Here is a 14116-nt window from a genome sequence, read left to right on the forward strand (position 1 = left end):
TTGTAATTGGCAAGTAGTTCTGATTGCTAAGTCATTATTCTATTACCTCATTATAGCTGTCGCGTTCGAGCTACAATGCCACGCCCACCCAACAAAGGACCTGTCATATGCCGAGGGGAACACAATCATGAAGTGGTTTCCGAACGACGAAAGCATGGCGCTCTCAGAGAATTACTGAACAAACGAAAGCTAGATAAAGAGCAGTCGAGTACAAAGAGATGTAGAATAAATAAAAATTAAGTGAAATTACTTATCATATGTCTTTTTAGATTTGAATACTCAAATTTTTCATTCCGGAGATTCATTGTGTATTGATGTATTACAGATAACTGTATCAGCGATAATGCATCCGATATGGATATATGCTACATGGTGACAGCCCGTGGGACAACTCAGCTGGTTGTAGAAGGATATCCGTTTACCAAACTCAACGAACGGGCTCATATGACGTTCTGGGCGTGCTGTCAAGCTAGACCCTTGAAGTATGTAAAGTGTAGTACTAGATCATCATCCAATTTCGTCAACTTCATTCTCGTTTACAGTTGCAAAGCCCGGGCCACAACATATCGCGCTTCGAGGGATGGAAAAATCACGTTCAGAGGAGAGCATAACCGGGGCCCATATAGCCGAGGCGGTAAACGCACGGGTATTCAGCATGACCATGCTGAGGGTGAAGGGTTCGATTCCCGGTCGGTCCAGGATCTTTTCGTAAAGGAAATTTCCTTGACTTCCTTGGGCATAGAGTATCTTCGTGCCTGCCAAACGATATACGCATGCAAAATGGTCATTGGCAGAGGAAGCTCTCAGTTAATAACTGTGGAAGTGCTCATAGAACACTAAGCTGAGAAGCAGGCTTTGTCCCAATGAGGACGTAACGCCAAGAAGAGAGAGAGAGAGAGAGAGGAGAGCATAACCATGGCAAAATCCATGAACGGCGCAAAGCGGGTGCGCTCAGAAAACTACTCGAGCAACGTGATAAAGAGAAAGCTCGACAAAAATTGTTGAAATCAGTGGGGATTGTCTATGAATAAATGAGCCACATGAAATGATGCTGTCTTTTGTCTATCGTGAAGTAAAAATGGCATCATTGCTTGATTCTAAATGTCATAAGTAGTGTTGCCAAATTTTCTAATCTGATTCATGGTTTTAAATAAACTAAAATTGAGATGTGTTTAGAAATCTAGACATTCGTTACGTGGACACGAGCAGAGCGCATAAGCTAGTCATACAGGGTTACAGCTTCACCCGAAAGAAAAAAAAGGGAACGATACACGATTTGGGAATGTTGCCAGTCGAGACCGTTGGGATGCAAAGCATCGGTCACCATCTATGTGGCAGGAAACAAAGTGAATATGCGAGGAATGCACAACCATGCAATTATGACGCGAAGACAAAGACTGAGCTAGCGCAAACGGTTGATGGAGGCACGCCTGCAGGAGCGTATCTGGCGGAAAACCGAAAAAGAGAAGTGATTGTCGCAGGGAACTTCAATTTGCCTGTCATATTACTTACACTATTAAAAAAATAAAATAAATAAAATATCTAAACGATAGTTTTGTTTTTGCAATGTGAAGCTCGAGTCATGGTGCAGAACAGGCTTGTTTATTACGTTAACGGAGACCATTGTCATTTGAATGCTGAACAATAAATAAAAACTATCATTTAGATCGGATCATTATCAACGTCCTAACTGATTGTTTTTTTGTGTGAATATTTTCAGGCGATCTACTACAATCAATGGAAGACTATAGTCAAGTTCAAACCGAATTTGAAATGCCACATCCGGAGTTGGCTGGAGTGTCTGTACTGTATAAGCGTAATCCAGTCGAAATAATAGGCGACGAAAAACGTAAGTAGTAATGTTCAAAGTCAATGCCGCAAAAATTTCATTATTCAAGTTTTTTGTTCTGAAAAATTGTCGAAATGTCAGGAAGAAAAATGTTTTTTTTTAACTTCAGAATAAGATGATCAAATAAATTTGTAGCGAAAAGTCAAATTTAAAGCTCTAAAAAAATCTAGTACTAATTTCTTTGACTCCTTTTCAGACGCTATAGACCCCAGCAAAGACGTCAGCTTCGTATTGCAAGGCAACCGTCGCAAACTGTATGTCAAAGACCACTGCTACTACCGGAAACACACTTTGAAAAATCACACACAGTGGCGTTGCACTGAATACAGAGCCTACGGGTGCTTGGCTTCGGTGAAGGTCTCGCGAAACGGATTACAAATGACTCTCCAAGGAGTGCACGACCATCCCGTCAAGAAGGAGCATCGTCGAGAAGGCCAGCTGAGAGAACTTATGGAGAAACGAAAGCAAACGGTTAACGAACGAAAGCAACAGCGCCGAAAATAAACTTGCAACAGCACTGATTCAAATATAGCTTTTGAAAAATTTCATCTTGTTTGAATGTTTATGAGTGTAGGTTTTGATGGGCAAGTGTTGCCATCACTCACTGTTGGTTCAATTTCAGAGCTGCCGAAGTCGTTTTTCGTTTTGAGTGGCCGAGGAAATCTCCAACTGTCGATCGATGGATACGTGTTCACGCAAGAGCTGGTCAAGAACAACGACATAGATTGGGCTTGTTCGCAATCAAAAGCTTTGCGGTTAGTGTCGATCTAGTACGTCATTCTGTAAAAAATCCAATAATTTTATATTTTTGTTTCTTTTTGCTTTCAGCTGTAAAGTTCGCGCGACGACATCTCGTGGGAAAGATCGCAAGGTGCTCTCGATCCGAGGCGAACACAATCACGGGATAATTACTGAACGTCGGAAAAGCGGTGCCTTGAAGGCTCTGCTGGAACAACGCAAGAAAGAGCGCGATGAACGACGAATGAGATTGGGTGGAGTCTTTTCACCAGCAGTCTAGAAAACTGTATTGGATAAATAAATACTACACAATAATAATGAATTGTTTGATTATAATCTGATTGAAGCAATAGATTTGTTGGTGGTTTCGCCTCTCCTTATTTATTTTGACCTACTTTTTGTCTCGTTTATAGTTGCATATTGTTTCCATGACGCCTCAGAAGCAGTAAGAAAACCAAACGTTCAGTATTCATTGAGTAACAAAGGCACCCTGGTGCTGTTACTGGATGGGTTCTCTTTCTTCAAGGAAAAAGCACGCAACGGTTCTACTTTTTGGCGATGCTCGCAGTATTTTGCGCTCAAGTAAGTACGGCTTTTTGCGAAACTTTGGTATGATTGGTAACTTTTTTTGTGTGCTCTAATTTTGGCGTTTAGGTGCCGAGCTCGCGTTCGCATGCCGCTTCCACCGAACGATGAAAATCTAGTCCGCCGAGGAGAACATAATCACAAAATCATCTCCGAACGACGCAAATATGGCTCTCTGAAAAACAATATGAAGAACGAAGAAGAAATTACGCAGCGCCATGAGATCTCTGAGAAGGGGTTGCTCAGTAAATGATATGCCATTTTAAATATACGTAATAAGATTACCAAAGAGAAATTCGATGAAAAATGATGTTATATTGTAGTACTAGAACACGTGTGTATTATTTTCATTTCAGTTCGTTTCTCAATGTTACACACGGATGAACTAATCTTTGTCGTGCATTCGTTTCATTTATCTCCTGCTTGTCTCTGGCCTGATTCCCCTTCCCCGACAGAAAATGGAACCAAACCATACGTCCAATATACGATTAGTAATCGTGGAACTCCATTGCTTTTGCTGGATGGATTCGCCTTCACCAGGGATAAAGTACGCAACAGTGTTACCTCATGGAGATGTTGTCAACACCGTACACTCAGGTAAGGCTCGATAGATTCTAGTACTGCATGGAATATGGCTTTACATTCTTTGGTTTCTTTCAGCTGCAAAGCTCGCGCCAATGCCGTCCGGGATCGTAGTGGCCAAAAGAAAATCGTCATCAAACACTTTCACAATCATCCGCTTGTAACCGAGCGTAAAGAGAAACGTTCCTTAAAATAAAATTATGCGCTACTTCTAGTACCTCAGCAACAGTTACCCAAAAGCAAAATATATCGTGTTTTCATTTTCGTTTTTTTTTTTACAGTTTTTCGGTAACGTCCGATGAAATCTATCTACTAATGAAAAAATCGATCTGCATTCTAGGGATTGTGACGTACACCACAAGCCGTCGAGGTCGTCGACAGATCTGCTACTTCGGACACTCTTTCGAGATGGAAAAGGAACGGAAAGGGTCCACCAGCTGGCGGTGCGGTCAGGCAAAGCCTCTCAAGTAAGTTTCGTCGTAATAGAATCGATAAAAATACGAAATGCTTATTGGTTTGGTCTTATGTTTTCAGATGCAAGGCCAGAATTATCGAGCGCATTTCAAAGTACGGCGACCCAATGTATGAAATTGTACGCTCGACGCATAATCACGACATTATAACTGAGAGGAGGCCACGAGGGTGGTTGAAAGGTTATAATGAGCTATCAATAATGAAAAAAGAAGAACAATAAATTCACAGTTCCTTGGCATGTAATCTAGTACTACTTTTTGGAATTATATTGTTACAATGGACTCAAGTAGTTCATCACTACAAACCTATTTTGGCGAGTAATCTAGTACAACCCATCTATATAATTTAGAACAATTTGACTGGCTTTATAGACCTGGAATTACAGTCTAGTACAACAATACAGCTCAATGTATATTCCAGTAGCAACAAAATAATCAACTTTTGAACTATTATAGGACACTGTTACGGTTCGGCGGAGTACTCAATCAGCCTCAAAGGCTCCCTGCAGTTGATGGTGCAGGGATTTCCGTACACTCGCCATAACTGCAAGGGCGGTAAGGTCTACTGGCGGTGCGTGCAGTTCAAGTCACTTGGCTGTCGGTCTAGGGTTCGTACTCACCAGGAGCTGATCGAGTCGATAGAGCACGAACACAATCACGATCGAATGTTGGCCAGGCGTAAACGAGGAGCTTTGAAGCAGTTAATGCAAGAGAGGAAGCGCGAGGAATCTCTAGTTGCCCTGGATCAGTGTGACTTGGTTGAACTTGACTGGGTTGAATAAAAGTATTTGTTGCTAGATGACCTTGCTGGATTGTTGATGTCAATAAATAAAAATTAAATGTGTGACTGTAGAATGTGACGGAGTTTCGTCTTTCAGAACCTATCTCATTGATACAGGTGATTACCGTAGTACCAGACGAAGCGGAACCCCATCACTATAGGTATAACTATCGTGGAAATCTTGTGTATGATAAGTACACCTTCTCCAAAACGGCGGCTCACGGGACGGGCAACATTGTCTACTGGAGGTGCACGGGCTATCGTAAGCATAAGTGCAGAGCTACACTGAAAACGCGAGGCAAGGAGTTGATCGTGGTTCGCCAGGACCATAACCATGAGCCCTTCGTGAAGGGAAGCGTTTTCACTTCCGATTTGCCAATTTGGAAGGTAAGATTTTCTGTACTGAAGAACTTTCTAGGAATTCAATTCTGATAATTTTTATTTTTGCAGGAAACAACGGGATCTAACGCTCCTTAAAATTTACCGTTTTACTCTTTGCTATGATGCCACATTGGAATTTACCTAATAATAATTACAAGAACAATACATTTCATTTTTGCAAACAATAATCTTCATTGTTTTTCTACCATACCATTAATATAATCTTGCGTTCTAGTACTACACAACTTCATACTAACGTTACACTTGTATTCCTCCAGGGAAACTTCTGTCGATTTCGACAATGCCGCTCGTATTGAAAAAGATCAAAGTCAAGCGTACAAAACCGCTATCTCCGTTGAAATCCGTTCCTGCAATGAATGCCCCATCTGAACGTCCGACCGTGGTAAGCGCCGATCCGGATCAACTGCTCAGGCTGGACAACAGTACAATTTCCAAAGACAATATCGTCAAACAGCTATCGAACGGCCATGCTCTAGTACTGCTGAAGAGGACACGCGTCAAAGGTTTTTGTGTGAGCTGTATTCGTTCCATGCAGGATCCGGAGTACAAGAAGAAGTTGAACAAAATTATTACCTACTGCTCGGGATGCCCCGGTGGGCAGTGGATCTGTGAAACGTGTTTTGATTCCAGTCACGATATAAAGAACTAAATGAATAAAAATTTAAAATATCTAGCTGCTATCGATAGTTATTTCTTATTGTGATCCTTTTTTATCAATACTTTTTAAAAACTAACAGAGTTTCAATCATTTTCAGGTAAAGCTCTGTTCCAGATCGGCAACAGAAACTCGCTGAAGCTGTTCTACAACGGACACTTCTACACAAAGTCCTACACGGCGGAAAAATCAAGCAAGTGGGTCTGCGACAGGAAAAACATGCTCAAATGCAAAGCTCGAATACGCCTGAACCGAGACAAAACTTGTGACGTGCTGAATGCCAATCACAACCATCCGGCTCGAAACCCTAGCACTATCGGAATGCTGATCGATTTCACCGATCGAGATTTGAGCACCATGCTCCAGAAGGATACCGTCAAAGAATCTCCCAATCCCAATCGTTGCGGAATAACTAAAATGAAAATATAATGAATGAATCAACCAACATTTTGAACTGTCCACATTCAATTACTTCATCTTACGAATCGTAGCATGACACTTCACTAAAACCTCTCCTTGACTTTTCGTTCCAGTGCACAAGATCATGAAGCTACAGAAACGACTCTACTACCTCAAAAAGGTATCCGGAGAGTTTGTTCAACACGGAGAAAATCCAGTTTCTTCGCAGATTGAGTATTTGCAGCGCGATCTGGATGTGCTTACGGGAACTCTACCGAAAATGGAGAACGCTCCGGATTGTAAACCATTTTCCGTTCCGGGATTCGAGTTCCCTCTGACCGAACAGGAGGAAATTGAACGCTTGGAGGCGGAGGTACGAAACGATCCGTATGTCCGAGGCCAATATGTAGGTTCAATTGATATTATAATGTGGCATGAGATTTAATTTTATTCTTCGACAACAGGTTAACTATCTTATCAACAAAAAGCCAGCGCCGATGAATCTAATACAGTTCCTACCACTGGTGTTTTCCGATGAGGCCCTTATTGCCTACAACTATCATGGTTCGCATGCTTCCGGAAAATCTAAGCATTCGATGAAGGCGTACACCATTTTTTCGGAATGCTTTTTGGGTGAGTGGATATTTTCGTAGTGTAGTACTAGAATTGTAGACTTAAGTTCTGGTAAGAAATTTTCTCAAACATTTGGATATATGTGTATGTCGAAACGATGTCTTGCTGACTTACGAAGAATTTTTATTTTATGATTCTCTGAAGACCTTATTAGATGGAGTTATTAATTTAAGTATTCTTTTGTTATGAAAATATTGCAGAAGCCTTCGAAGGAGAAGGATTGGATATGGACACATTGACCAAGCAGCTGGTAATGGCCATCAAACAGAGCCGGAACCGTATGCGGCAACGTACATTCCGAGCGAAGAAGACGCTACAACGAATCAGCAGCGACAAGGGTTCTGAGTGATTAGTGTGGAACGGGATGTCTTGTTTTCAGAATTTAAAGTACATTCAATAAAAATGAGAAGAAGTGAATGATTAACTGCGATGTTCTTTGACGTACTAGAATGAATCTTGTTGTCCGTTTAGTTGAAAAATAATGTTTCTTTGCTAACAATTTGAACCAAATCTTAGGCATGCAGAAGTATGATATATTCTACGGTTGTATGATTGGTAGGTTTGTAACTAGTGGCAGTACTAGAATCATGATGAACATTGGTTTTGATCTATTCCAGATGCATGGGAAAGTCACGGACTCGATAACGAAACACTTGTCGAGCAGATTAAGAAAGCAGTTTATCATATAAATCGACGTCGGTACACCAAAAAACAGTCCCTGAAAAAGAAGTACACGATTGTTGAAGTACAAGAGTAGATATTATATTGGATGATTTTTTTATGACGAGCCTTCTCCAGCTTCTTCATGCAAGAAATCTATACGTTCTACGATTGTATTTTATAGGTTGTACTGTAGTACTAGATTGACGTATAATTTTCATTTATTTTACTGCCACATTTATACGCGTCGAAAGGTGTAACACCGCCCATGAATATCGATAGATGAATAAAATTGCAGCGAACTCTCTAACCAGCTTTGATTTAATAAAATTCTAAATTCTAGAAATAATCTATTATTTTTTTATCATACAGCTGACTATCTGCTATCTGACACACTCGCATACTTCCAGATACATTTCGGCCCAACCTGGCAAAGCGTAAACAAGAGCTGTTGAGGTACCTGAAGCCGTTCAAACGACCCGAACAACCGCAGCGGAAAATTTCGGTTGAAGGATTTTCCTTTCCAGTGTACACCTCGGACGAGGTGGAACGACTAGAGGAAGCTGTCCGCTCATCCAGAAATATACGCCGCCAGTACGTAGCCTATCTGACCGAGCGGAAACCTCGCCACATGGACATTGTGGAATGTTTCGGCAAGTTTTTCACCGATGAAGCGATGGCTCCGTATGCGTGGAATGGCTACAAGAATCCAAAGTTTCCACGCAAGGCAATGAAAACTATGGATATCTTCTCCACCTGTATGCTTGGTAAGGATGAGAGGGCTCTTTCGGGAAATCTACGACTTCTCGCACATTATGGTTCAAGAAAAGTGATACATTTCTGCGATATAGCAAATTTGTGAAGTTAAAATTAATATAGATTGAGCAATGCTCATACAGCAATGTTCCGATTTTGCGCGTCAGTTCATCATTTATAATTAATTTCCTCATACATTTGAGTTTGAAGTTCATCTTTCTTATTTTTCAAGAAGGCGGAATTGGCGGCGGTAAAAAGTTGAAAACATTTTGATTGATTTTCTACAATGTTTTAATTTTTTTTTTTTAAAGGTAGTGATAAAATCGGAACATTGCTGTATCCATCTGTTACCTGTCAGATAGTTTCCCTCGTGGTAACGAAATTTTCTCATGCCCTGACTCTCAACGACGAAGTACTAGATTATGTGCAAGAAGATCTTACTTATCTGCCCTGTGCTGATTCATGTTTTGAATTTCAGAGGCTTGGCACCGACAGGGAGTTACGTCGATGGACATCCTCTCGGACATCATGACTAAGGTGATTACGAAGATTGCCGGTCGTCGGCGGTCCAACAATTACAACCAACGGAAGCGTATCCAGCAGTTTTGTGACAAACATAATGAATAAATGTTCAATTCATTGTTTGGAAATTTGTGTTTTTATTACTTTTACAGAGGCTGTGTTTAACATTGGGAAAAATATTTTGCAGATTAAATGAATACCGTTTCGTTCCAGATCAAGGAGGACTTGCAAGAGGCTTCTTCCACGGAAGTGACCGGGTTCAGCTTTCCATTGTTCTGCGAGGAAGACGTCGATCGACTCGAGGCTGCAGTCAAGATGGATCGTATGGTTCGCCGGCAATATGTATGTAAGTGATGATCTCTTTGGCAAACATTTACCTGTGATTTTTTGTTTGTTTTACAGATAAAACATTTGAAATCTCTAGGAGAGTACCAACCCAGCTTATTTGCAAAGTATGTGAGTGAACTATTCAGTGATCTCTCGCTTTACAACTACTGTGTTACAACAGACGGGGATGGACATACTAATAAGAAGGATATGATCGGATACGACATTTTCACGCACTGTTTGCTAGGTAATGCATTGGATAATTATTGTTAGATAATATAATTATTATTCTTTGTTGCTGGCTTGCTAATTTTAGTGTACTTGAAAATGACGCTTTTGGCAACACTGAAAATTAACTGAATGCTAGTTTTTTTTCTCCAGTGTTGCTAAGACTGCTCATATTTATAAATACATATTTTCCACAGAAGTCTGGGTGCCACAAGGTCTGACGATTTCCAAACTGACCGAGCTATTGAAATCGGTGACAGTTAGCCTCAGCGAGAGACGACAATTGTCCAACCGGAACCGCCGAAAACGATCGGAACTCATTCAGAAGTGGCTCCTAAAGGAGAATCAAAAACAGAAATCTTAAAATTGCAGTGCTCAATAAAAGTTTCTGAAAAAAAAACAAATTATCCTTAAGTTTTATTCTCTCTGACATGCAGTACTAGAATACTGAATCAGAAACCTAATAACGCAAATAATTTTAACGTTACAGTGAAAGGTCCACCCACTGGAGCTACGTCACATAAGGATTTTGAACAATTGAAGCTAGAACTGGCGCAACTGGATGTCCTTTTTAGTCAACGCCGGGAGACAAAAAATAACGCAAGTGGACGGTCGATGGTGGATGGTTTTGTGTTTCCACTGACAACGGAAGCCGATGTGGAAAGGCTGGAAGCGGCAGTGCATTCGAACGCCACCGTAAGGGGGCAATATGTGAGTGTTGATCATTTTTGTAGTACTAGATTTTTGAAATTTATTATATTCTTCGACCTCAATATTCAGATTCAACTGTTGAAAGCCAAAAAAACCAAAACATATCGATCTGGTGGATTGTTTCCCAATGCTTTTTGGTTCAAGCTCTGTGGAAGCCTATACCTGGAGTGGATGTCGGATATCAAAATTTCCAAAGAAAGCGATGAAAAATTACTCTATTTTCAACGGATGCATGCTAGGTAAAGTTGCTGAACGTCATTTTAGATTTACTGACAAAGCGTCTAAAGACAGAACGTCGATTTTCAAAGCATCCGAATGGCCTCCATGTAGATTGAACAATGCGTGAAACTATTGACGTACTAGGTCATTATGTCGCTTCAATGTGTAAATTCGCTTTTTTTAAAATGATTAATGCTTCTCATTTCGCAGCTGCTTGGGAATCACAGGAAATGGACATCAAAATGCTGGAGGAGAACATCAAACAAGCTATTCATCGCATTCGACGGCGCCGGTTGGCAAAAATTTTATACGATAAGAAAAAATCCACCTCTGAAATGTGATATGTTGTCGAATAAAATCCTTTGAAATCCAATGCAATGTGTCTCGCATTTGAATGATAATTTTAGTTGAATCACGGATAACCTAACCTCGTTCATTGTCCGTTACAGATGTATTCTATATAGCAGACACTCGTAGCCCTAGCACCAAAAAGGGTGAAATCCGGCTGAATAGGCGATCTTTCAAATTCGCGGTAAATGATGACGACGAATCGAACGATGAAGCGGAAAATCCTATGTTCCGGTCCGTGCCTGGGTTCAGATTTCCGCTGAAAACATCCGAAGATATTGAAGATCTCGAACGCAGCGTTCGGGCAAGCGCCACCATTCGACGACAATATGTAAGTTTATTTCGATCGAATCTAGTACGTCATTTCAAGTAAATAATTCGTTTTTCAGATTGAACTGCTACGGAATGCACGTCGACTGGTCGAGAAACCATCGTTCGCCTTCCTGAAGCTGTTCAGCGACGCGTCACTGCTGGACTACAACTACAGCGGGCGATGCAACTTTTCCGGAACACAGAAAAAAGCAATGAAGGATTACAAAATTTTCGCTGAGTGCATTGTTGGTTGGTTTTAGCTGTAGTGGTTGATACGGCTTCTTCATTTACAAATTTTTTTTTTCACTTTGCAGAAGCTTGGGGTGGGGAATCTTACTCGATAGAAGAGCTTCGACAGTATTTATGCAATGCGATCACGTTGGTTAACAATAGAAAACGAGGGGCTCGCTTCCGCAAGAACCAGCGAAGTACTAGAGGAGACAAGAAATGACCCCGCGGATGAAAACTGTGCTGGGCAAGCGATCGAAAATGATACATAATGCTCGCATCTGTTAAACTGATGCTTATTTGAGAAATAAAAACTTATTAATATTATTGTGTAACGAATGGTTTAGTGGAAGAGCAATTTTTCAAATATCAATCAAAACGTACAAGAGTTCTTCCAAATTTGAATCGATATTATAATGTGACTGTACAAAATCTAGTACTACATATTTTTGTTAAGGCTGAATTAAACTCATACAATTATTTCAATTTTTGCCACGAAGTTTAAATCACTGCTCTATTAGATTGCATCGCAGTTGATTTGCTCAAAAATCGAAATAATAATAAATTCAACTCTTTTCAGCATGGCGTTTGCGCCTCAAAAACCCAAATATCAGCCGCAGCGATACCAAGGCACTGTTGGCCGCAGCTATGGAGCACACTGGTGTACCGGGATTCCGGTTTCCGATCCGATCTGAGGGCGAAATCGAACGGCTAGAAGTTGCCGTCCGTAGTGACATGTACAAATGGGACAATTATGTAAGTTTTCATCGGATTACCAAGCCAATGTGCAACATAAGTTTTATTTCTAGATTGCATTCCTGCGAGATTTGAGGGCCAATGATCTCCACACACCAATACGGTGCATTTTTCAGTCGGTGTTCTACGACGAAGCTCTAGTCAACTATAACTATAATGGAATTAGCACTGCGCCGGGCGTTCATAAGCGAGCAATGAAAAGTTACGCCATCTTTAGGGACTGCTTCGCTGGTATGTACATTTTGTATCAGTTCTGGGTTACAGTATATAACGTTTTCTCTTGTGTGTTCTTCAGTGGCCTGGCGAGAATTTGGAATCACCGACGATATGATTCGTGCCATGTTGACAGAAATTATTAAAAATATCAACAGGCGAAAACGAAATCGACAATATAAAAATCGGATACAGAAGAAAAAGAGGCTTCAAAACTCGTTTGGTAAGTGAAAATTGAATCGTCTGGTGTACAGTTTAATGTTTTCGATTTATTTACAGAAATTACGAATCCCTGAAATGTCTGGTACATTAGTTTTATCATGGTTAATCAACATGTCGAATTTTAAAAAAAACATCGCCACCAATAAAATCATCATCAAGGGGGTACAATCTAGTACTGCACTGCTCAATTGTCGCTTTTGTGTAATACTCCATAACTGTCTGCATGAAATCTCATGGAACAGTAATAGTACACTAATGACAACAGAAGGAAGACTGTTATGCATTTTCAACAATAAATCTTTTAATTTATCACAACACTATGTTTTACTGCAGTTTATGAATATTTCATCACCTAACATCAGTACAACTTTTCTCGAAATATTTTTTTATAATTTCCCAGGCACAAACACCATCTCGAACGTCCGTTGGATTATAAAGCCAAAAAAGAAATCTGCCCTTAGTGCAGCGCAGCGCAGGTCCTCCGAACATGTACATCAGCCGGATTCGATGATAGATTCCAAAGTAGCGGAAAACATTCCAGGATTCCGATTTCCCATTGAATCTGACAATGATATTGAGCGCTTGGAAGAAACTGTCCGCAGTTGCGCTCTTACACGTAGGAGATATGTATGTCGCATTTTAATCAGTCTTACCGTAAGCACGTTATTCTATAGGATGCCATATTTTCAGATCAATTGCCTTCGGCAGATCAAGGACTCGAGTGAAAATGCGTCTATCGAAAGCATCTTCAAGATGTTCTTTTACGACGAAAGCCTCACCGAGTACAATTATAATGGCTTCAGTAACAGTCGTCGGGCCAAGAAACGGGCGATGAAGAACTACGACATTTTCACGAGTTGCTTCTTGGGTTCGTCTGCAGCATTTCCGAATCACTAGACGTTGCATATCTAAGTCTTAAAATTCTTGTTTTTGCAGAAGCCTGGATGGATTACGGAGTTACGGAAGATGAGGTTCGTCTAATGTTGTGCAAGGTGATTCGCAACGTACACGGCCGTAATAGATTTCGTCGCTATAAAATCCGGAAGCGAGAGCAGGAAATGACAGAAGATTGTATTTATTTGGAAGAAGATGATTTGTAATAAAGCTTCACCTATACAGCTCTTAGATTTCATCTTTGCACAGCTTAGTCACACATTCTGGGTAACTCCGGCAAACAAACGTGGAGCACCTACCACAAAACTTTTATTTCCGTTACCCGATCCACATGCCGTCATTGATTTATCACAACTAAGTTTCAATCTCTGGAAAATCACTGCAGTTTATGAATATTTCATCACCTAATATTAGCATAACTTATCCCGTAATTCTTATAATTTCCCAGGCACAATTACCATTTCAAACGTCCGTTGGAATATAAAGCCGAAAAAGAAATCTGCCCTTAGTGCAGCGCAACGCAGGTCCTCAGAAAATGTCCGTCAGCCAGTTCCGATAGCAGTTTCCAAAGTAGCGGAAAACATTCCAGGATTCCGATTTCCCATAGAATCTGACAACGACAT

The 14116-nt window shown here is 40.6% G+C and overlaps 1 protein-coding gene across 2 annotated transcripts in view; it reads left to right on the top strand.

The window, feature by feature from the left end:
• Positions 1–13724, top strand: part of LOC115264262 (uncharacterized) — a 60983-nt gene extending 47259 nt beyond the window's left edge. The window contains exons 36-58 of one of the 2 annotated variants that reach the window (XM_062847380.1): positions 57–482; positions 543–1849; positions 2046–2419; positions 2472–2604; positions 2678–3169; positions 3242–3769; positions 3833–4221; positions 4289–5395; positions 5459–6870; positions 6929–7097; positions 7298–8524; positions 8992–9377; positions 9438–9609; positions 9788–10301; positions 10371–10540; positions 10731–11199; positions 11258–11429; positions 11495–12164; positions 12218–12395; positions 12460–12600; positions 13000–13226; positions 13290–13467; positions 13536–13724. In XM_062847380.1, coding sequence (XP_062703364.1) covers positions 12057–12164; positions 12218–12395; positions 12460–12600; positions 13000–13226; positions 13290–13467; positions 13536–13699 — 996 coding nt within the window. In that variant the 5' untranslated portion in view covers positions 57–482; positions 543–1849; positions 2046–2419; ... (13 more) ...; positions 11258–11429; positions 11495–12056 and the 3' untranslated portion in view covers positions 13700–13724. The other variant, XM_062847381.1, reaches the window with a different exon arrangement.
• The last annotated feature ends 392 nt before the right edge of the window (positions 13725–14116 follow it).

Source organism: Aedes albopictus, chromosome 1 (assembly GCF_035046485.1).
Source record: "Aedes albopictus strain Foshan chromosome 1, AalbF5, whole genome shotgun sequence".
Lineage (NCBI taxonomy): Eukaryota > Metazoa > Arthropoda > Insecta > Diptera > Culicidae > Aedes > Aedes albopictus.